This window comes from Camarhynchus parvulus, chromosome 15, assembly GCF_901933205.1.
Source record: "Camarhynchus parvulus chromosome 15, STF_HiC, whole genome shotgun sequence".
In the NCBI taxonomy this organism is placed as follows: Eukaryota; Metazoa; Chordata; class Aves; order Passeriformes; family Thraupidae; genus Camarhynchus; species Camarhynchus parvulus.
Window position 1 is genome coordinate 8686266 of NC_044585.1, and position 23909 is coordinate 8710174.

General features: G+C 41.4%; 1 protein-coding gene across 2 annotated transcripts in view; it reads right to left on the reverse strand.

The window, feature by feature from the left end:
* ZNRF3 (zinc and ring finger 3) overlaps positions 1 to 23909 on the reverse strand; it is a 66264-nt gene that overhangs the window by 3648 nt on the left and 38707 nt on the right. Inside the window, exons 3-8 of one of the 2 annotated variants that reach the window (XM_030959227.1) lie at positions 10445 to 10519; positions 7034 to 7165; positions 6000 to 6110; positions 4883 to 5050; positions 2884 to 2986; positions 437 to 2182 (exon numbers count right to left, since the gene is read on the reverse strand). In XM_030959227.1, the coding sequence (XP_030815087.1) occupies positions 437 to 2182; positions 2884 to 2986; positions 4883 to 5050; positions 6000 to 6110; positions 7034 to 7165; positions 10445 to 10519 (2335 nt within the window). The remainder of the gene's footprint in view (positions 1 to 436; positions 2183 to 2883; positions 2987 to 4882; positions 5051 to 5999; positions 6111 to 7033; positions 7166 to 10444; positions 10520 to 23909) is intronic. The other variant, XM_030959229.1, reaches the window with a different exon arrangement.

Below are 23909 nucleotides of genomic sequence, written 5' to 3' on the forward strand. Positions count from 1 at the left end.
ATGTCTACAGCAGAGACTTTCCCACATATTCTTCTATGGCAATTCCAAGATTTTCATCTTAAAAAAAACCAAAACCTTCAGCTTGTCTGTCATCTCTCACAGCGGCATTGCCTGTTTAGGCAACTCACCATAGCTGCCATGACCAGCACAGTGTCCCTTGCTGTGGGAACTCTAATGGGGCCCCCTCCCCACAAAGGATGAGCATGAAAGCTTTCACAGGGTTAATTAGTAAGTTATCATCTTCTCCTCCTCTGGCTATGACCAAATGAGCACAGGTAACCAGGGAATAATACTTTGGGGCAAATGGTTAGTCAATAACCTGCTCTTATGTGAAGGATGAAGTAACCTTTATGGCTGCAGGTACCTAGGTAGCTGGCAGCATTTCATACAATAACACAGAAAGTTAGTAAGTAATCAAAAAAAGCACATATGTTACCTGTGGCCTTTGTGGTCATCATAAGCTTCTGGGAGTTCAGAGTGGGACTGGGAAAGGGCATTCCAGTTTCCTCCTCCTGAGAGTAGTTTTGCTGCAGGAATGACGTTGCCTCATAGCACACCTCCCTCTCCACCTGTACCTCTCCAACACCTTGACAGTGCAGGTAAGTGTCTAGCTCAGGTGTTCCATCCCAGGAGCTACAGCCTCCTATGTGGGTCCCTTGGTGCTCTGGTGGTAGGATCAGCTCACAGTCTCTGTCTTCAGGAATGATGGGAATGCGTTGACCCAGATCACATACACCCTTACAGCAGTTTGGCAAGGTGTCATCAGGAAGCGTGTACTGCACATTCACTGCATAGTCTTCTGTATAGCAGCCACCACCTCCACTGCCACTGTTGCTACTACAGGCTACCTGCTTCTCTTCATAGAAGCAGCAGGGCAACCCCTCATATTTTACCCCATCTGTCCTATGTAAGTGGTCTGAGTTAATACTGTACAAGCCTGGGGTGTTCCCTGACTGCGGTTCAATTCCTTGGCCACACGTCCCCCACAGTGGAGAGCTAAGGAAGAGTGCACTACAGTCAGCTGTTCCACTGCTGGGCTCCAGGGCAGAGTGCTGGAATTCAAAGCAGCACGCGCACGCCTGCTCCGAAATCGACCCTGCTATCTCTGGATTCTTCCAGTTCCTTTTAACATCCAAGGCAGCACCAGCAGTGGCCTCAGGTCCTCCCTCTGAGGTAGTGCCATTTGGATCCCTGTGCTCTAGTGAGGAATTACTGCTATAGTTCATATCCATGCTGCAATTAGACAGTTGGTCCCCTGAGGAAGAAGCTGGCACGGGCCGGCAGTCAGCACCCACCAGGCCATGACTGTGAGCTGGGAGCTCGTCCTGGTGGGGGCCCTCCAAGAGCACAATTGCCCCCCTGTTTGCACCACCAACCTCACCCACTCGGCAAGGGCTCCTGCTGCGGTACACGTAGGGGTCATAGTCACTGCTCAGAGAGCTGCGGAACGTGGAGCAGCTCCCGTAAACCCCCTGGTTACTGACCTCAGTGCAGTCAACCATGGAATCACTGGAGGAGCAGTGGCACTGACCAGAACTGCTGCTGCTGCTGTCACTGCCAGGGCAGTCGGCCAAATACCCGCTGCACACCGAGCGGTGACCGTGATAGCAGCTAAAGCTGGAGGTACTGCCGCTCTCCAAGCGGGACGAGGGCATAACGTGTACCACAGGAGGGAAAAGCACGCTGCTACCAGGCTGAAAGGCACGGGAAGGACCCTTTGAGGCAATGCCAGCTGGAAGCTGTCCATCCTGCTCAGGGTAACTAAGGCCTTGGAAGTAGTAGTGCTGATACATGGTCTCGTATCGGGAAAAGCACGCCGCTTTGGAAAAGTTGCGTCCACCAAACTTGGGCCTTCGGAAGTTGTGAGCTGGAGAGTAAGCCCTGTGCTCCAGGCTGCAGTGATGGGTGTTTAAAGCATGGTCCAAATGAATGGGCTGATAACTGCGGATGTAGGCTGGGGAAGGGGCTTGGTAGAGGCTCTGCTCTCCATGTCTCTCCACTGTCAGCAGGGTGATGGGGTTCCCATGGGGGTCCATGCTGGTCCGAGTGGGATACGCTGTGATCTGGCTGGCTCTGTGCACTCGGCCTGGGTAATGGACAGGCAGAATCACCCTCTGCTGCCTGCTGCGTGCTGCATTGATGGATTCCAGACAGATTGGAGCTGCATTCCCCTTCTTCTGTTCTGAATGAGAGAAAGAAGAATGGAGAAGTAGAACTAGAAGGGAATAAAATTACTTTATGCAGGAAAGCACATTTTGTTTTCCATGTCATTACATTATGCACCAATTTTTACACGGAAGGAAATAAAAGCAAAACAAAAGTCAAAAGCATGTCTGGAAAACTTTGAAACACCCAAATGTATTTGCTTAAAAAGCAAAAGAAGTGAATTTATTTCAGATACTGTTCTCATATACACAAAATCTTTTGCTTACATCTTGCAGAGGCTGAGAGAGGCTGGAAGTCATTGCTCAAATTTTCACTTTATGCATTTTTACATAAATGTGCAGCGCCAGAAAACTTTCTTAAGACAGAGGAAATGAAAGCAGGAAGAGGGCAAGTAAGGGAAACCACGTTCCAAGTTACAACACCATGGAAAAATAAAAGCCCATACATTGTTTTCTTTGTAATTCTCAAGGGAAAACATATCCCTTTTCTCCATGTGTCCTTGCACACAACCCAACACTGCCCTCAGCTGGGCATCATTCCCCTCCCAAGGTTATGCCAGGGGCACTCAGCGGTTCTCTGAGAACTATATTTCCAGGGCTATGTTACAATAAGGACTGAGAGCTCCACGGAGATTCACAAACAGGCACACTTTTTATTTCATCTTTTCAGCTGTCTGGAATAAACAAGACACCAGAGCGTGCACAGTGCAGCACTTACCTATGATGTTGTGGCGGCAGTGAGGGCAGGTGTGGTGCTGCAGCAGCCAAGGATCCACACATTTCTTGTGGAATCGGTGAGTGCAGGGAATGACACGCAGTTCCTACAGGAACACATGAAGCACCATGAAAATCTACTTCTTCCGAACAAGTGAATTTTTCACAGCTTGTTTCTAGTTTTTTCAACCTGGCTATTAAATGGAGCAATTTCTAGTCTTGAAGTGCTAAGAAGGAAAAAAAATGGCATCAAGACAGCCAAAAGCACAACAGGTAGTGCTCAGCTGTCTCTAAAAGAATAGTCTGCAGGCACCTTAGGACTCCATGCAGATATAGGACATTTCTTTAGGACACTTTTTGTACTATGTCCCTATGACCCAACACCTTTAAGAAGGCCATCATTAAAGTTTTCCTTACTATATTCAATGAACTTAAAAAAAAAGAAATCAAGAGTAATGATGTACCCTTCCTACAATTATTCACAATGGAAAACACTCAGGTCAAAGCAAAACCAACAGTGTATATGATACTTTTTCCCTTGCCCAGGACTCTTATCCTTCAGCTCCTGAGCCTGATGGATATCTCAGAAACCTGCAACAAATCTTTCTTCCAAGTACTGCTCATGTCTCCCCATGAGCTTAGTTTTCAATTTCTAACATGCTTTGACAAGGAGTTCCATGGGGCTACTACCTCCTGAGAAACATCACACAACTTTATTCCCCTGTATTCCCCTGTCCCCAAGCAATCTGGGTCAAAAGAGTCCTTGCCCACTCAATCATTCAGGGTTTTTTACAGAAACCATTCAAAATGTTTGACTATTTTATGACTACCCTTTCCTGAAGCACCTTCCTTTTCATTCCATATCTTCTGTGAGGTGAGGTCAGAAGTACACAGTACTCAAAGTGAGAACATGACTAAACTTACACTGTAGTGTAATTTATGTTTTCTGTTCAGCTCTCTAGACTTTCCCATCTCATTTCTAGAATCTGATTTACCTTTCTAACTGCCACAAAGCAGATAAACTGCCACCAATTTGCTTTCACAAAGCTATCTAAAGCATCAAGATCTTGTTTGTGAATAGCAATGCTCAGCTCCCAACCCATCTCTGATATATGTGAAGCTCTTCCCTGTGTCTATCACTTCAAGCTGAAGTTCATGCTTGAATTTCCTTTGCAGTCAGTTTGTACAGCCCTTTTGAAGTCCTTGTCTACCTTCATCCTTGCTACTCTGAATAATTTCCCATCAACTAATTCCATTAAACTTTCTATTTGCACCTTGCAGCACTCAAATATGCAGCTGCTACTTTCTATTGCCTTAAAATTTATGACTCTTTTATGAATAATTTCAAAATAAAATGTCCTCACATGATCTTTCTAATGGAAGTTGATAGCTATAAATATTGACTGCCTCTATTTTATTTATTTTAAGGAACCCATTTTCTATTTCACCCTTTTGTTGCTTCCTCTGGGTTGAACTGTCATGGACAGCAAGCCCTGACATCAATACAGTGACTGTAACTGAGGAGTCAAAAACCTGTTCCTGAATGTTTTGACCTCTCTTCCTTCTCCTCCTCTGGTTTCCCAGCAGCACTGTGTACTTGACATTTTTAAGACAGGGTGCCATCAAATCTTGAAAAAGCAAAACCCTAAGGATATTCCTTACCTCCAACAGAGCTTGCACACATCATCACCTCAGTGCATGACTTGTCAAAAATACCCAGAGAACCAGCTGCTGAGGCAACCCTGCCCTCTTTGTGATTTGTTCTTCAGAAATGCAAGAACAGTGAAGGTAGCAACTTGCAAATGGGATCCCTCGCCTCTCGCTCTGCAGCATGGGTAATTTAGAGCTGCAGGATGCAGCTGAGGCCACTCTGGCTGCTCAGCGTGATCAAGTGAGAAGTGGCACCACCTCAGCACAGAATGTCCCCAACAGCCAGCCATGTACCAGAGTGCTAAAACCACCTACATTCCCAGCCCAGGGTGAAGAAACCTTTCATCCTTTACCTCCCCATCAATGTACTTCTCCAAGCAGATGGCACAGTCAGAGGTGGAGCTGCTACTGAGTGTATCCAGTGCTCCACAGTTACTTTCTCGGTGTCCCTTACTTTTGGACTTAAACTTCCTGGTCTCCATTTTCTCCAGTGCTTGCACTGCAAGCCTGTTCATGGAATTCTACATGAGAAGAAACAAAAAAAAAAAAAAAAAAGAAAAGAAAAAAGAAAAAAAAAGCCAATGCTGCTGTGTAAGGGACTAGAGTGTAATAGCAGAGAAACACCACCATAACATATCTTACAGATCATGTCAGGCCCAAGTGATGTATAATTTCTTAAATTAAACAGAGAGAAGGTTAATTGGAATTCAGATCAGAAGCCTCATGGAAAAGAATGTATGCCACATGCAGAAGTGAGAATGATAAACTACTCTGAATTAGAACTGGATGAAGGTGCTGACAAATGGGATACGCTGCAACTGCTCAACTAATAGGCAGCAACTATTCAAGCCAACATATAAAGCATGGCCAGGAACTTTTTTTTATATGTCAGTACTGATTGTAATGCCCCAATATACTGTTACCATCATATTATTACCTGGAGCAATACTTGAGAAAGGGATTAAAATGAAATATTATAAATTAGCTGTATAATTTCCTCCAGGACAAATTCTAAGTATGTCACCTGGAATTTCTCCTAACCAAACTTTTTACCTTGAAAACCTCTCCCACTTCAACAGATGTTATCCTATTGAAAAGATTTGTGATTTATTTTTGATCCTCTCCACAATACAGCAGCAAGAGTCTGGACTCATTTAGAAGTATACCAGTGCTACTGATAACCTGTGAGCAACCAGAAATGTTCTTTCTTCCCAGTGCCTAAGTGGACTGCTTCTGTACTGTTTTCATTCCAGGATTTAACTGAACAAACATCATGGGTCAATGTAAATCTCCTTTTAAGATATTTCCAAATTCTTCCAAAGGCCTACACACAAGGACAAAACCACAGAGCCACCAAGATGGCAATTGTAAGTCAGTGGCCTGCATTTCCAAAAGTTGCAAAGCACATTTTAGGACAAACTAAGAGAAGCGAACTTTCAGCATTTGGTGAATTCCCATTACTGCTCTTACCTGACTACGTCGCTGTTTCAGTTTGATCTTGACAAGAAGAATGAGGCAAACAAGAGACACAACCACAAAGAAGGCCAGAAAAATTCCCATGTCAAAGTACTCCGTGGGTTGCTTAAAAATTAAAACAAAGGTATTATTATTCCTTCCTTTAGATCATACTCAAAGCTGATGTTTCTTTCTCTTATAATTTCTCAGGGGCCATTGCTGAATGTACACAGTCAGAACAGAATGGCAGAAGTCATGGTACACATTGTTCTGTTCATTAACTGGCATTCTGTGAGACAAAACCTGTGTTTTGTGTGCCACTGCAAGTGAATGGAATACACAGAATGCCAAGCATGAGATGTCAGGTTTACAATCTCTGAACTGCAAAATACAGTTTTTTTAACTGAGTGCATCACACCAAAACTAATTTTTATAGCTTATTGAGTTGCTCATGCATGTAAGTGACTGAAAAATCAACATCTGAATTTTCAAAAAATGGCTCACTTCTCATCAGAAGGATTCCATTGAGACGAAAAACAAAAAAACCAAAGTGGTAATTGGGATATTGATGACCTTTAGTTTTGTCCTTCTGTAAACTATATGTAGAGAGTGTTAGGGAAAAAAAAGCTAGAAAAACTATTTTATATTACAATTACAAATATCAGATGATCTCATAATTAATCTATGTTTAAAATATTACACAGCATTATTAGTTAACACAGGACAAACCGCCTTACAAAACTCCTGAACCCTCAGGAGTGTGCAATAACTAAGAGAAAGGAAAACCTCTACTGTGTGGATTTTTTAGCCATTTCTATACTCAAAAGTATCCTTTTGAAAGACAGTAGATGCCACATTGTGGATTCTATACTTACACCAGGTCCAGCTGCTTGTCCACAGTGCTCAGTTTATTTAGGTCAACAGAATTTCACATGTATTAAATGCACACAGGGAGCATCAGAACATCTTCACCCCCAGTGCAGGGAGCAAGCCCTGCCTGCAGTGACAGCAGCACTGTGATACCCAGAGAAAGGATCTGAAAGTCTCACCCGTGGGGGGCGATGCTGAATCCTGGCCCGTGCCACTTTCTGCTTGTTAACTATGTTCATTAGCTTGACAGCATCAGCACCTTTCACATACACCACTGGTCTCTTCAGAGGGTCCTCTGAGCCCTGGTTCAGCTAGAACAAAAAAGAAATAGTCCTCTCAAAAGGCATGTTTCAGGAAAAACACCTTCCTTATGGACAATGCAGAGAATGGTTAAGGAGTATGAACATGGAATTGATTTCCAACACTTTTGTTCTCTTCTATCATAGACCTTTAATTAAGTATCCCACAGAATTAAACCTGAATTAAACGTTTGACTTATGCTGCCTTTTTTTTATTATTATTTATGATTTTTTTTAAGATTAAGGACAAGCAGATGCTACCTCTGAACAGCCTCTTTAACTTAGCTGCATCATATATCAGGGCAGATATTAATACTGTAATGTTAAAAGTCACAATGAAGAAGAATGATACTCTGCACATTCAAAAAAAATTGTCCCTGCTACGTCTTATCAATCTTTCAATTTCAACATTATTCACATAGAAATTTCTTCAGCTTTCTGAACCATCTCATATCAGAGTCCTGTCTTTCAGGCTCTTTGTACCTACCCAAGTTAAGTTAGTAATTTCTGATGTTTAATTCCAAAAACTCATTCAAAGTAACTTGAGTTCTAGCAATGATGAGACTTACTGATTGCAGGATGGGGGGCCTCAAAGACTAAAGCATTTGAGTAGACCACATAATTCACCCTGAAACTTCCTTCCAGGTCCAGCTATGTTTTGTCAAAAAGGCCAAATCATAGGATCAGAAAATAATGTGTGTGGGAAGGCATGTCATGAGCCCAACCTCATGGTCAAGGCAGGGTCAACTATGACATCAAATCAGGCTGCTCACAGCTTTACCCAGTCAGATATTGAAAACCTTCAAGTGTGGAGAATGTGCAACTTCTTTAGCCAACAAATGCAGAACAACAATCTGCTAAATTATACAGCAGAGAGAGTTAGAACTACACAAGAGGATTGTTCTGTTAAAAAACATCAACAACACAATAAATTCATATAGCTTATTCTGACTGACAAGCAAAATATGAGTGCAGAGGCTGGTGGACAGAAAACAAGCAATGCACTGACAAACAGATGGAAATGGTACAGGGGAAAGGAATGAGATGACAGGAATGGGAGCAAATAGAACAAGAATATCTTATGGCTGAGATTAACAGATCTGCGTTGTTGATAGCTACCTGTTAGTTCTGGCTAAACCATGTAGAAATTACCAGCTGACTGGTCCATCATCCTGATTAAAGGACTCCACTAAAACTGACCAGATGATGATAATAGATTTCATTGAGACTTTTAAAAATTGATTCTTCCTAGTATTTGACAGATTTTCTGAGAACACTGATCAAACAACTTTTAAGGCAGGTGTCTTGTGATGAGCTGAAAACTAGCTGCAGTATCCAGGGATCCTATGTGTCTACAAGCCTTGCAGGCCTAGGGCCAAACCCAATCACTGTCCTTCCACTCCCAGATACACTCTCATGATTTCTTGCTCAAGAGAGAATTCTCCCAGTTCCTCAGTCATTTTTGCACATTGTCAGACTCTTGCTAACCATGCTGCTCTGGGTGCTGTTACTCCTCTTCAAATATGCAAAAGTAAAACTAAGAAACAAGTCAGACTTCAGAGGGCATTTCTAAAAAGAAAAGTTTCATTCTTAATTTACAGTAGAAGATACTCAGGTCAATGAGAATAAAACCCATTTAGGCAAAGTCCTTTCATTTGGCATCTACCAAATTATCTGAGGACAATTCTTCCAGTCAGGCCTGCCTCCAATTTCTGTTCACTGACTGGCAAGAGGGACTGCCTTTCATTATACTCCACTCCTCCTTTTCAAAGCAATCTCCCTTATTTGTTCTAGTGCTTGGTAGCAAGCATACATGAGAAAACTTCCTAAACAGCTCCCCTCAGTGTCTTAGGATATTTCCATTTGAACCAAAGATACTCCAGATTACCTCATGTCAGTTTTCCCTCCACTGTTATCTGTCATTGTTTTCCACAATTCCATTATGAGTGCCAAAATGTATTTATTTTAAAGACAAATTACTTAGCACCCCAATGTCAAAGGTTCTGAAGACTTTAGATGAGAATCAAAATCCATTAAAACAAGCATCCAGAGCAGCATGAGAACAGAGCCAATGCAGTAACTGTAACTTTAGAGTATGAAAGCTACATCCATTCATTCCATTCCTGTTTGCCAGTGTTTCCACAGGCTACTTGCTCTTTAATCTAACAGAGCCTACTCACTGTGTCAGCTACTGCTCTAGGCCACTAACCTTCTTCCATTTTATTGGTACACCCAAAATATTCAAACATCCACTAGATTAGTTTCCCAGCTCTTCAGGACAGATGCACCCGGTTTATTGTTTATTATTTATTACCAAGCAAGGAAAGCTTTTGTTGTTAGCAGGAAAAGAGCAAGAGACAGTAACTCAGCTTCCCAAGTCCAGAGCAGGGTGGCTGAAAGTAACCAGAAGCTGTAACACAGAGGTAAAAAATAGAAAATGACAGATCGCATCTTTGTAAGGAGATTTTTGCTGCATAGAGAAGGGGGAAAAAATATCCCTGTGAATATTTTCAAGATCAAGGCTGAAACTTTGATGCATATGCAGACCACAGTACTCAAAGCATCCATTGCACAGGATCTTCTGCATTCCTTTGTCCAACAGATTTCAGAATTAAAGCCAGCTTCTTTAATGCAAACATTAATGATCTCTCTTTTCCCCCAAGAAATACAAGCTGCACTTAAAAACCTTCAGGTCCACTTGTTTCTGCTGTAACAGAAACAGCAGTTTTGTTTCAAGACAAAACAGAACCAAACCAAATGCAGACTATTTTTGTGCTTATGTTTCTTCACTGAAATAACCCAAAATTAGCTGAAGTATGCTAAAGCCTTTCATAGGGCTATTACCTCACCCACTTCAAATAAAAAGACGAAAGTTATAACAAGACTTGGAAAAAGAAGAAAAACCCTGCTTGTCCACAAAATACATAGGCAGAAATCATCAGCTGTAAATGAGAAAGAAATGGTTATAAGCTTTTAAAAGAAACTTGTTTAGAATCAGGTTTGAAAGTTGTTTCACAATCTCAGAAACAGCAGCTGTTCAACAACACTATTGATCACAGGCTGGATAGGCCAAACATCCTGTGTTTTGTACACAAAGCTGGGCAAAGAAAACCTCCTTGATTAGATAATGGGCCACAAAAAAATTCCCTCCATCCTCTTTCAAAACTGTAATCCCAGACCTGAATTCTGGATTCTAGCAAAAGCTAGAAGAAAAATCTGACTCCCCAAAGTTTTCAGTTTCTGCCAGGTTCCCAACACCGGCATTGCTTCCTGCCTGGCATTGCTGCATACCTGATCAATGGCATCTGGGTTTTCAGAAACATCAAAGATGACCGCTGTGGCTCCTCGCTGTACTGCTCGTTTTGCCTGCAATAAGAAAGACAGCATCCTCAGTCCCACCCCAAAAGATAACTTCTTAACTCAAAAATTACTCCCTTTCCTCGCCTCCAGATAGAAAACTTAACATTTTTTTGTTTCTGTGTAGTTAAAACAAATGACAGGACAATTACAAACAGGAGTTCCTGAACCAGCATGGAATGTAGTTAAACTTCACTACAGCTTCTACAGTGTCTCTGCTCCTTCCTTCCCAAATACCCCTTTCAACAACCTTTTAAAGGAATTCAAATGAGATTTAGATCCTCTAAAGACTTTTTAAATTATGTTTGTTTCCCTCCATTTTTCTTGGAAGTGCCATTAAAAATCATCTTCCCTATGACTTGGGGTGGAGACAAGCTCACTAGTACAGAAAATTAAGGTGGACAGGATTCTTTATACTTTTTCGGTGTCATTCTCACAAACTAGGATATCACAATCTCAAAATGTGCCTCAGAGAATACTGCTTTTTCTGACCATCAGAGGTCAGAACTGTTGCATACGTCTCCTATGCTGATCAGAGCTACATAAGTGCACGGCTTTTCATCAAATACAGTCCAAACCTGGAGTTACCAAGTGTATACAGAGAAGGCATTAGAAGATATTGAAATCCTCTGGGATAGAGGAAACAAGGCTAACACAGGGGTTTTATCCTGTTTCGCCACTGTGTCTCTGTACGCACTGTTCAAATGTTGCTCAATGGCCCCACAAAGCAGACATCCCCAGGAACTTTTCAAAATCCTATTGCCTTTATGGACACAGAATATAAGAAATTATTTCTCCAAGCAATGACAGCTATCACCACCACAGTACTAAACAAGAAGGCACTGGCCCTCCACAGAGACTACCAGAACTTGAATTTATATTGAGATATAAGAAAAACCAATAAAAGTAATAAATTATGAAACATTACTCAGCAGTTTCCTGGAAAAATGTTGGCCAATACAGAGAAGTTGGTTTGAATACATAAAGGTCACTTGCTTTGCTGTAGTCCCATATTTTATTTTAAATCAAAAAGGCCCATCAGACAGCACATGAAGGAAACCAACTCCCAAATTAGAGCTTTTTCTCAGCCCACCAGGTATTTGTCCCCTTTGAAGTCGGCACACCTGGTTAATGACTAAGAACTGTTGGGGAGGAAGAGTTAAAAGGAATCCAGCACCCATTCTCCCTTGCAGCAGCCCTGAGGTGAGGGCTCATGCAGGTTTCCCTGGAAGCACCCCTTACAGACACACACCGCTTATTGAACTGCTCGGGCTATTTAGATTATTTCTTCACGATGATCAGTCAACAAGCAAGGCCCCTTGATCTCTGAAGAGATTTTAAAATAGATTTTGCAGATCAGCGCTGATAAAAACTCCTAAATTGGGTGCATACACTGAACGAGCAACGAGTTTCCACCAGCAGGTGTTAAGAGAGGAAAAGCACCGCGTAAAAAAAATGGTGCTGCAGAGTTTAATGGCAAATAGGGGTGACCCGCGAGGCCATCCTGCAAGTGTGGGGCTCCTTTCACCGAGGCCAAGGGAGGTTCGTTTCACTAGTTTTACTGCGGCCAAGCCGGGCTCGTTTCCCCGCGCCCTGCGAGGTCCCGGCCGCCTTCCCCCGCCCGCCTGGCCCGCGGCCCTGAGGGCCCGGCGGCCGCGCACAGCGCCCCCCTGCGGCCGCAGCGCCCCCGCGCCAGAAGCGCCGCCTGTGCCCGGCCATGGAGGGCAGAGGAAGGGGCCGGGGCCGCGGGGAAGCGCCGGAGTTTATTCCTTGCTGGGGTTTAAATCCTGATACCCAGGGAAAGGCGCTCCGGCCTGGAAGTTTTCTCCTGCCAAACTTCCTGTGCCTGAAGCGCTGAGCACTCCTGCACAAGGTGCTAAAGAGCCCACAGCCCGCAGCGGGAGCTGGGCCCAGCCCTCTCGGCGGGCTCGAGGCTCCGGCCCCGCGGCTTGGGGGCCGCCTGACGGGCCAGGTTCCGCTGGCCAGAGATCAGAGCGCGGCTGCCTCCGCCTCCCCCGCCTCCAGCTCGGCTGTAAAACCGGGCTCTGCGGAGGGAGGACCTCTGCCCGCTGGGCATTGCCCTCCTGCCCTCAGCCCCAGGTGGCGGCCGGAGCGCACCTGTGACCGGGGCTCCGGGCAACCTGAAACACCTGCGGGTCATCGCCGGTCCTTCTGCATCCCCGAAAATGCCGTAGGATGGTTAAAGTCAAAACGTCTTTGAAAATACCCTGTCCACTCCTCAGTAATCAGGGCAGCTCAAAATAACACAGCAATGTTAAGTCCCACTTAAAATAATGCCAGCCTGTAATAGGCACGTGATTTTTTCTTTTCGGGCTAGCCAGCATTTAGACTCCCTCAAATCATTTTTCTAAGCAAGTGACCAAACCTACATCAAAAATAAATACAAGCTGGATGAGAGGGAAAAATAAGCTCATACGTCTACATTTATAATACTTGTGGCAAACAATCAGACATTTCCACAATTCAATTCCCATTCATTTGCCAGGCCTATTTCTTTCTGTGATGGTCTTCTGTGGCTTAAAACAAATGACTATCACTATGTATCAGTATTCTTCCCCTTTGTAAAGGGTAATAGAAAACAAACAAAAAAATGGTAATTGCGCTTCTCATAATTCAAGTGATCACTTTGTTCATAGCGACAACAACCTCCCAGTCCATGTCTGTATTCAGAGTCTTGAGTTTATGCTACCATAGAACAATGGACGTTACCAATAAAATGCACATTAAATACTGTCTCAGATTAAAATCTGTCAGAATTTACTAGACCTTGTAATCTAGGTAAGATAAGAGGATTTGCATGTGACAGAAGCACAAGAAAAATACCTCTCCACATCTCCAGGCCTGAGGAATTTTAAGTTATTACCTCAAAGAACACCAGAAGGATTTTAAGAGCTTTGCACTACCTCCCTGTGGGTCAGGCAAATACAATAAAGAAGTAACAACTTCCTTGATGAGGCAAACTTTCATCCCAAGGGACCAGATAATTATTAAACAGGTGCACTGTTCCTCTCGTTCACTCAAGTCAGGTAGGACAGCAACAATCAAGCAGTAAAGTTCAGCTCCTTCCTGACATCTTGAAAGACTATGCACGCTTGCACATAAGAACATGGCAAGTATCTCCTCCCCTCTGCTTTCTAGTATGGTTTCATTCCAAATATTGTTTCAGTTGGAACGCAACAGTGGAGAAACCATCATAAGAAAAGCTGCTTAACAAGGTTTCCCTCTAAGAGAAAAATCATACCAACAACATCAGCCTTATTCATTACGTTTACTTTTTTGCCAGAGTTACAATTCCCTGACAATATCCAGCAGTATTTGCACCTGAGGACATGACACTTTAATCTAATGGATTTCAGAGAGTGAATAAATTACAGATGAGAGAAAGACCGAGGCTTAAACTATAGGTGGGGAGATCAAAGTTCATTAAGCACTGCAAGCTCTGCCATTTACATCAACATAGTAATGCATTACACATCTATTAAGAGAGTACTTTTTGTTGAAAATGGCTATTGGCAGAGGTAGATTACTACTTATAAATAAACTTTTTTAAGTTAACATCCTGGATAATACTGGGACCGAAGGGAGAAAAGAATGCTTTAAAAGTATTGGCTGCCTGTATAAGCCACAGACATATCCTGGTGATATAAAATGATGTTCTCACAGATGTTTTTACATTAAAAACTACCTATCCCTCTTCCTGGATTTGTTCACCCAACTCTAAGTATTATCTCCTTGGAACTTAGTACACTCTAGTTAACAAATATTAATTATAATTATGGTATATGCTACATGAGCAGTTTGATTTATTCCCTGGGTTAAAAAACTCACAAAGCTGGGGAAGAGGAGGTTGGGCAATGGTTTAAGGAATAACGAGTACAAATGCCAGTAAACTCCTTTTAGCAAACTATTCCATTGGGTGTCAGCATTATTAGCTGGTCCTCCAAAATGAGGGCACAGTACATAGAGAACAGTCCTATGGATTCTAAAAGCAAAATGCAGCTAGAACTAAGGGTAAGAGCACAGCTCTAACAGGTGTAACAACAGCTTTTTCCTACTACCATTCCTTTTTTCAGTACATCTTGGTTTTGGGGGCAGAAAATATGGTATTACTCTAAATCAGTGCAGAGACTGTTGAACACAGTAGTCAATAAAATTGATTTGTATGTCCTTATTTAACTGATAACTGACCCAGCCTGAATTCCTGAATTTTCTCTGTCAGTTTTTGAGGGTTTTTTCCCCTTCAGTTTCTCTATGAACTAATAATTATTGAACTTGAGGCATATTTTCTGAATATTCCCAGCCCATCGGTTAGATCCAACAGTCTCTGTCAGATCTCTCTACATGGTGGAGTCAGCGGCCATTAATCTGACAAAAGGGTGGGATTATGCAAGCAGTGTTAAGTGGAACGTTTTTCATAGCTGATTCTATCATCAGCTGTCTTCTGGTGCTTTGAAATAAGAGAAGTCAGCCTCTCACCCAGTGTACTGGTAACACATGAGCAACACTCAGTGACATGCAACTTGCAAACTCTGTGACTCCAAGGAACAAGATTTTCAATGAAAAGCTGCAGTTTCTTGTTTTACTGCTCTGGAAAAGCAGTTCAAGGATTTCAATGATCTTGACTGCTAGGGAACACAACTGAAGGAACGAGGTTTCCATCTGCAATATTTCACCAAAATAAATGATGGATATAGCAACTCAGTGGTCTTGCGCAGGCTCAAAAGTAACAAAGCCTGTTCCAATATCAATTGATTTGCACCCGTTTTCTCCATGTCAACTGAAACCACAAAGATATAGACAATATTACTGAGATATGATACAGAATATGCTGCACCAGGTTCTAGAATATTGGCTTTTCTAGTAGAGGTTTGCTGTAGTTGTGTGGTTAAACTATGACACTTCTGCAGACTTGTCTTCATTTGATTTTTTTTTGTTTTTTTTAAATATTAGCAGAGGACAACTTTGGTGCTGAAACAAGCATTAGGAGCCTACCTTATCAGGGTTTAACTTTCTGCAGTTTTGAGAAAACCTCAGTTAAGTCTGGACTAACACAGGAAGTCTTAATGATGAGGAGACCACTGGTTCTTACAGAAATGCATGATGAATCTGCAGGTTGTGACAAGGAGATGTTGCCACTGCCACTTTGCCATTCCAGTCAGCTGAAATGTATTCTGCCCCTGATGCTCTCAAAGCCCTAAACTTCTTCAGGAGAGAGGAATACCTTAAACAACCCTGTTAAAACAAGCAGTGGGTATGAACTGCACCCCCATTCTATGGATGGCAGAATTATATTTTCAGAAATGGCATCACATGAAGTTAGGCAATAACATCCAAACCTGCTCATCATTAAGAACCCTACATAAAACCCACAGCACTGTGCAAATATACCTTTTCTTTGCAACTGTGAAAATGCAAAAACCTGTTTCTCTCAGAGCTACACAGAATACAAACAACATCTGAACAATCCAGGCCTCTCTCTCTTCCCCCCACACTGCTATCAGGTTCAATCAATCACAAAAAAATACCTTGTCCCTTGAACCAACACTGGAGCTAGCAAGCCAGGCCACAGGCCAATTCTGCAGGGCAGAGGAGGAAGGAGAAAAGGACAGCCATTTACTTTGCAAACAGCACAAGTTACAAATTAACCAACTGATGCTTCAGACCTGTTAATGTACAATTCCCTGGTAATTCCAGAAACTCAGTTAAGCCAAGCATAAACAGGATGCCATTTCAAACCTTTTCTGAGATAATGAAACTGCTGTCTGAATATTTCTGTCTGAAAACAAAGGCAGAGTATCAAAACATGACAGTCAAATCCCTCTGTATCACACCAGCATAAAACTGCTTCCTGACTGGAATACTAAAATTCTCTGGCACCTCGAGATACGATTTATACACATGCCCTATAGATTTTGAATTACACAGCATTACAACAGTTGCTTACCAATTAAGAAGTATAGAAAGTGTGAAGCAGCATTTTAAAATTTAAAAGCATCATCAAAATTTAAAACCAATGTATATTTTGGTAAATAAAAAAAAGGAACCTTAAAAAGCTATGTACTTGCAGTTTTGAAAAAACTATCACCTCATGCCAGACATAATCACATCAACAAATATATATATATATATATATATATATATATATATATATACACACACACACACACAAGTATGATTCATACCACTCAGTACTGAGAGGCTCTCAGATGGTTAAAATGAAGAACAAGAAAACTAAAGTCTCTCTCTTTTCTGGGGTTAGGGAGAAGCACTGTTACCAGTTCTGAGTCTAGACTGAGTAAAAACAGTAAGAAAAGGACATTTCTTTAATCCTAAACACAGCAAAGCCTGCTGGCTGCACATCTCTTAAGATCCATTTCAGAGTCATGGGACTCAGTCCCAAAGGCTGAGCTCTGCTATCACCATGCTGCAGCCCAGCAGCCTTGTTGCTATGACAAGGCACAGAGAGAAGAGTGAGCACTGGGAGAGATCAAAGGAGGGGACTGGGGTCTTGAACTAGATTACATATTCACAGAGAGCCTAGCACACTCAGCAAGAACTGGGTGGCTGCATTCACAATGCATGGTTAACCCTTCAAGCTTTTTCCAGAACTTCTATATACAGTTACCTTTGAAAGATAATGGTCACAGGATGAGGATATTTTAGGAATTATGTACTAAGCATGTACTATATCATATGCTATAAAATACCACTACAGCAAATCCAGATAATTCTCAACCTTTTCACTGAGGGTATACTGAAAGTACATGGACAGAAAAACAAACCAGACCTAAGATAATTGTGTAAAGATACATGCAAGCATGTTGTGGTGCTGAGAGAATAAAAAACAGAGATATAAGAGAGCACTGGAGGAGTTGTAAATTAAAGAAACTATTAATGCAGACCACTATAAAAAGGCATCCCTGCAGTATCCAAGCTGTTCAAAAAGAATGTACTGAAGCTCCTCCTGTAGGCATGTGCTCTAACTTTAGAATTATAAACTGCTATTTATGTACATCAAAAGGGAAAACAAGGAATTATAAGAACTGTCTTGTATTTAGCATGAGAAGTAGCAAAACTTTGAAAAATTGTTAATAAGAATTCCACCTAACCTCAGTTTAATGGGGAATGCTTAGTATCATCTGTCTTGCTTAGCCTCACCCTCAGGAAGCTGACCTTCATCAATAGGTTGGTATCTACTGTGAACAAGGACATTTTAGAGATAATACAATAATCTGAGATGATGAAACAATAAATCCTTATCTCGGTAGTGACAGAAAATGCAGTGCTCTTGGCAGGGTTATTAAGTGCCTGCATGCAATCCCTAACTGTATGTTAGACATGATATATACCAAGGTGAGTTGAGAAGAAGCAAAGGTATTTTCACTTCCACACATATCAAAGTGCTGCAGTCCATTGCCCTGGAGGTTCTGTCCTCTTTGGCAAGGATGAGCATCTGCATCCGAGACTACAGAAATGCATCTAAGCCCTACTGAAGTACTTCAATCTTTCTGAATGAACAAAAAATCATGTGGGATTCCCTTGGAATCCAGTAGGATACTGCTGATTCTTGAGATCCTCCCTCTCTACTACTAGAATCAGCTTGGGTAATAAGCTGAATAGTAAAAATCTGCATGGTGGGCCAGTATTCCAGGTTAGCTAGCAGCTTTCCATGTTCACAGCTGGCTAATACAGGATGATATGGCCCTTCTTCCAAACAGTTATCCTTGCATTAGTTTAGCTTCAAGGTCCCAGACTGTGGTAGGCCCTTGTAGTTAGTTTGTTGACTCCGTAAAAAAAAAATATTTTAAAATGAAAAAAAAAGATAAAAAGAAGGGGAAAACAAAAATGAAAAAGGTGGAGGATTTTTGTTACAAAGGGAAACTGGAAACTTCTCTCCACGCAAGCAGAGACATGGCTGTATTGCAGAGGCCTCGGGGCAAGGATTAAAGAAAAACAAAATAGAAACCCTTCCATCTCTAATTAGGGTCTTCATTTGCCAAAGAGCCATTCCACAGCAGGAGGAATTACATTCAAGCCGTTGCTTGGATAACGTCTCCCAGCAGGTTGGCTCCTCAGAACAGGCTACTCTGAGCCAACAATTTCTGGTTACTTGGAGGCAAGCAGCCTGCATATTGTTTTAACTGGCCTGGCTTTTACAGCCAGTTTTGCTGAAGAACAATCTTCTATTCAGAATGCAGAGATAAAAGCTTCACTTGTTTTGAATTTGTCGCCAGTTTCTTTATCCCTTTCTTTTTTTAAACATGGGAATTATAGGTTCTGGAGATTGCATTATTTCCCTTGTAGACTTCAATGTTTTTCTCCCTCTAGCCACTTGATTCTTTGCCAGTGAAGGCTGCTGTCTGGAGTCCAGCCATTCATCAGCCCCTACCTCATCATTAACACTGTGGTGCTGGTGGTCACAGCTCATTGCTGGCGACAGGAAATCCTAACTTGCAAGAGGTTAACCACAACCCATAAACAGTCAGACTGGCTCATTAGACCTTTACACTCAGCTGAAGTGACCCTCTGGGAGTTTCAACACCATCCATGGACCTCACGTCTATGGATTCTGTGCTCTTTGCAAATGCCTCCTCCCCCCCCCACCCATTTAAAAGCTCACTATTTGGATCCTCAGGGCTAAGGCCCATCTTCCTATCCCAAAGGGACCAAGTTATTTGAGCATTTTGAAAAATTACATGTCTGTGATGTGTTCTCTTGGCTTACCAATTGAACAAACCACCAATGGGCCAAGAATGGAGAAATTAATGCACTAGAATACATACATTCTTGTGATATTTTTAGTAGTCTCTATGAGAGTTTTATATCCCTACTGAACAGTTCTAAGGCCACAGCAATGCAAATACTAATAATGTATAATTAATCTGTATAACCTAATTCACGTCACAGATATGTCCAACTCAAATGTTCAAAAACTAACCTGGTAGAATTTTAAGTAGCTCAGTCAGTACTCCCGCCACTGACTAAAAAGCACTTCCTACTCATTTTGAGTTCACAGTATGATCACTTGTTTCATTTGGAGTCATTTCCTTGAACTCAGTACAAATGTTAAATCATCATGTTATCCAAAACCGCACCTCTAGATATCACCTGGTCATCAAAAAGATAAAAAGTTTAGAGCAGAAAAACATGTTCTGGCAAATTATCTCAAAGCGGTAGGATATGAAGCACAATTTGTGTAATTTTTTTTCTCTTTCCTTCCTTTCAGTCCTGTGAAAATCATTGCAAAACATTCCCACTTTATGTCTGTAATTTCTCAGGATCCAGCTTTTTACCACTGTCAATTGTATCTGCCCAATTTTTATTCTGAATATTGGAGTCCCTATGATGCAGCTCTGGTTACATTCCAAAGTTCTCCAATTTCTTTCAAAGCCTTCTGTCTCCTAGTACACCAAAATTAGGCATGTCACTCATCTGTGAAGTCCTAAATAATTCCATTCCCTGCCTCCATATCTGCTCCTTATTTTCTTCACTTTCTGGTCCATTTATCTGATTCTGCTTGCCAGGGTTCTTTTGTGCTCATTTCTATACTCCAACACAGCAGCACTTACTTGCTCTCTCACTTTTCTGTTTCAAACTCTTGCCACTATGCATTTCTCCTGTTAGAGAAATAGGTGGATTCTGCATGTAAAACAAAAACAACTCTCAGTGTTTGAAAGGCTTACAAGGCACATAGAATAATGAGAGGCCAGAAACTTAGGAGACATGAATCATTTATATATTATTATTATTATTTGTAAGTGCAGCATGCCTTAAATAATTGCTCCCTAGTCTTTACTCAGCCCTTGACTTCCATTAGTTTCACTGGGAGGTCTGACTGAGCTGAACTCCAGTAACACATGTAGTGCAACAACAGCTGCTTCTTTAGCTTAAGGGAGAAGCAGCTGTGCTCCACAGTTGGTTAGAAAGGAGTGAAGATGGTGCTGGGGACTGCTAAGGACTCAACTCTAAAAGTGGACTTTTATTTAAAGTAATCAATCCAACAATGGCAAATCTCAGGAGTGCCCAGAGGGAGAAACACGAGAGAGGGCTTTGTTCATTAATAGCTGGTGCTTTTCCTAACTGTGCAGGCAACATGGAAAGAAAGTTAGTCAAATAATACAGTAGCAGATTGCTGGCACTAGTTACCAATGGAAAGAGCTCAGCACTAGCCATGAATGAAAACCTGACAGAGCTACTTCTTCTGAACTGCATAACCTGATTCAGTCCTTGTTTGGCCCTTCCTTTGAGCTCTCTCCTCTTTGGCTTTGATCCAGTTCTTTTCTTTCCTTCTGCATCTTTCACCATACAATCCATGCACAAACCTTTCCTCTCCCCACATTTCAGCTGGCTTGCTTGTCAGTTCTCTTTCCTGTGCTCAACCTCTCCCTTCTCTCCTCAAAGGGAATGCAGAAATTAGAGTGGAAAGCAGAGATGGAATGAGAGGATTTAAAGAGGGAATACATGAGAAAGGAACTTATAAACTCAAGAATTCAGTTATAATGATGACACTGCTGTTTCATGCAGTGGCCAAATGCTCTAATGCTCTTAGATTGCAGCCTTTCTTCCTTTTTTCTTTCCCATTCAAACCCCCTTCTTCCTCTGTTAAAATAGACTTGTTGCTGGAGTATGGTCTGTGGGGGTGAACAGGCAAGGAGACGGGAAGCAGAAATACACTGAGCATTTGGCAAAAAAAGCTATTTTTTTTTTCTTCTTGTCTTTTTCTGTGTGCCATTAAGAAAAGCCATCTTCTTCCTGAAAAAACCCATGTATTATCCCCTCTTCTGATCTCATCTATGCTGGAGTTTTGTTAGAATTCTAAAAATCACTGTGTCTATATGGTGCAGAGGTCTGATCACACTGCCAGCAATGGGGAAGTAAGAAAAATCAATGTCAAAACATAAATTACATCAAAAGTACTTGCACAAATAACATTATCACTTCAGATATCATTTTAAAATATGTTTTATGCTTGTTTAAAATGGATTCTAACATTTCAGGTGTACTGGAGATTATAAATGATGCTGAAGTGGAGAATAACAAGAAACAATCATTATGATATTACAGTACTTATGATGTTCTTTGGTGCTTTGGGAAAATTATCATTTTCTCTTTCTCAATACATTCTTTAGAACAAACACAGTAAGGAAAAACACAAAAATGGCAGGGATTACAATTATATATACTACGTTTTTTCACAGTAAACCCTAATTTTAGGTAGTGCTAAGACAACAGACCTTGGAAATAAAAAAAATTTATGCAAAGTTAATGAAGACTCTCAAAGAACATGACTGATTCAGAAGGTCTGAATCCTTAACATTAGCCAGGATGCTATTTTTCCCCATTAAAACTCATATTCATTTTTCATTACAGAACAATGGGGTTGATAAAAACAATAGTTTTTGTTTTGATCAGGATTCTGGCATGCTTGACATTGCAATATAGATCTGAAAGCTGGTCCAGAGCCACAGGAGTCTAGTCTCATTGAAAAAGCTTTCTTCTACTTCATAACAACTTCCTTCTTAACACAGAATGTCTGGGAGTTCAAAACAACCAATATTAAGTTTATACTGCCAAAAAACCCTTTCTCAGTCTGCAGTCTGACATACATTTATGCCCACACTGCCATCACAAAAAGTAGACCCTACCTCCTCTTACTTGTTCCTACCTCCATTGGACTCTACACTGTCAGCACAAACCTTCAGATGTAAAAAATAAACCAACCAGCTTAAAAATCACTCATACTATTACTTTTCATCCATATTGATTAAATTTTGCAACTAATTTTTGAGACTACTGCCTCAAAAAGAATTACAAATGCTTTTTGGATGCTGTTTGCAAAGAAGAAACACAGGCTAACAAACAGAAGGTAAAAAAGACCTGTAAATTGTGGAACAGGTACCATGAAAAGCATGTCAGCTACTTCAATGGATGGAAGAGGTTTCCTGAAGTGACAATATTTCCTACTGCATGCAGCAAGGACTCAGCACAGGCCGCTTTACTGCAGCTGTCACTACCAGTTGAAAGTATCTGAACAAGCAAAGTTTTGGAAACATTGACCAGTGGTTTTAGGCATGTCTCTCATTAATTTTAGATCTTACTCTATGGCATAGTTCAGTCCTAATTTCTGAACAAGTTTAGCATAGAAGAGTGTGTGCCTAAATTCAATGCCCATTTCTACAGGAAACTATCCAAACTATATATAAAACTATTAATTACAAAGAAACAAAAAGTATATTTATACTGTCAGCAACCAATTTGAACATATAACTGGTTGCTTAATTTAGGCTATTAATATAAAGGTGTAAGTTGCTTTTGTTTAATTTGCCTTTTTTTATTAGTTTTAGTAACTCTGAAAGAAAAAGATTAGGATGGACTCCTCACAGGCCTTCTTGTTTCTCAAGTCTTAGAACAGATCTCTCTTTATTCAGGAACTAAACTACCCACATAGCCCCATAAATTCTTATTTGATTACCTTATAGGAATTTTTATACTTAAACTAACTTGTTAGACAAAAAGTTAGGAATCACAGTTCAACTGTTAAGTGCATTTTCAAGTTGTGATGATTTCTGTCCCAGCCTAACTAGTATAATAATAATGATGACATGGTAAAACAAGAGATTCTTCTAGTTAGTACTTATGTAAATTTTTGTAAATAAGCTCTTAGAAAAGAAGTGAATGGATATTGGAAGAACTGCCAGGAATTTCCTCATATTACAGATTTCTTTCATCTGAAGAAAACAGGAAGCTGTAGTAGCAGGGACATCCTGTCTTTGTTAGGTTATACTCAGATGCACATCCTCAAATACATATATCCTATTACTACAGAAGAGCAGTCTCTGGAAGAGAAAGAAGAATGAAATCCCTTCTTGTGGACTTTCAATCCTACAGAAAGGGAAAAAGTGCTACTTTTAAACTAAGCTTCAGCATTTTCTCACTATCCTGTACTGAAATAAAAAAAACAGTGGTATTGCTGCATTGTATTTCACTGTCTTGACAGATGTAATTTGCTTTGAAAATTACTGGGGTGGGGGAAGAACAGGAGTCTGCACATTGGAGAGTACAGGACACATGCAGGTGCAGTGGATCGCAGAATCCCAGAGTGGTCTGGGCTGGAAGGGACCCTAAAGAACACCCAGTTCCAACTGCCCAGCCCTGCCAGGATGCTGCAGGCAATCAGTACTGCAGGCAACCCTGCTTCTCCCTTCCTCCAGCACAGTGCCACTGCTGGAGCAGTGAAGGAGCCTCATTGTGCTGTGTGCAGAGGGAAGGCAGGAATTCCAGGAGGGGAAAGGTTCCCTTTGAAGCACATGGCACCAAGAGCTTCCCAGTGACCATGGCAACAGCTCAGTGGGTTCCCAGCCTGAGAACCGAGTTACTA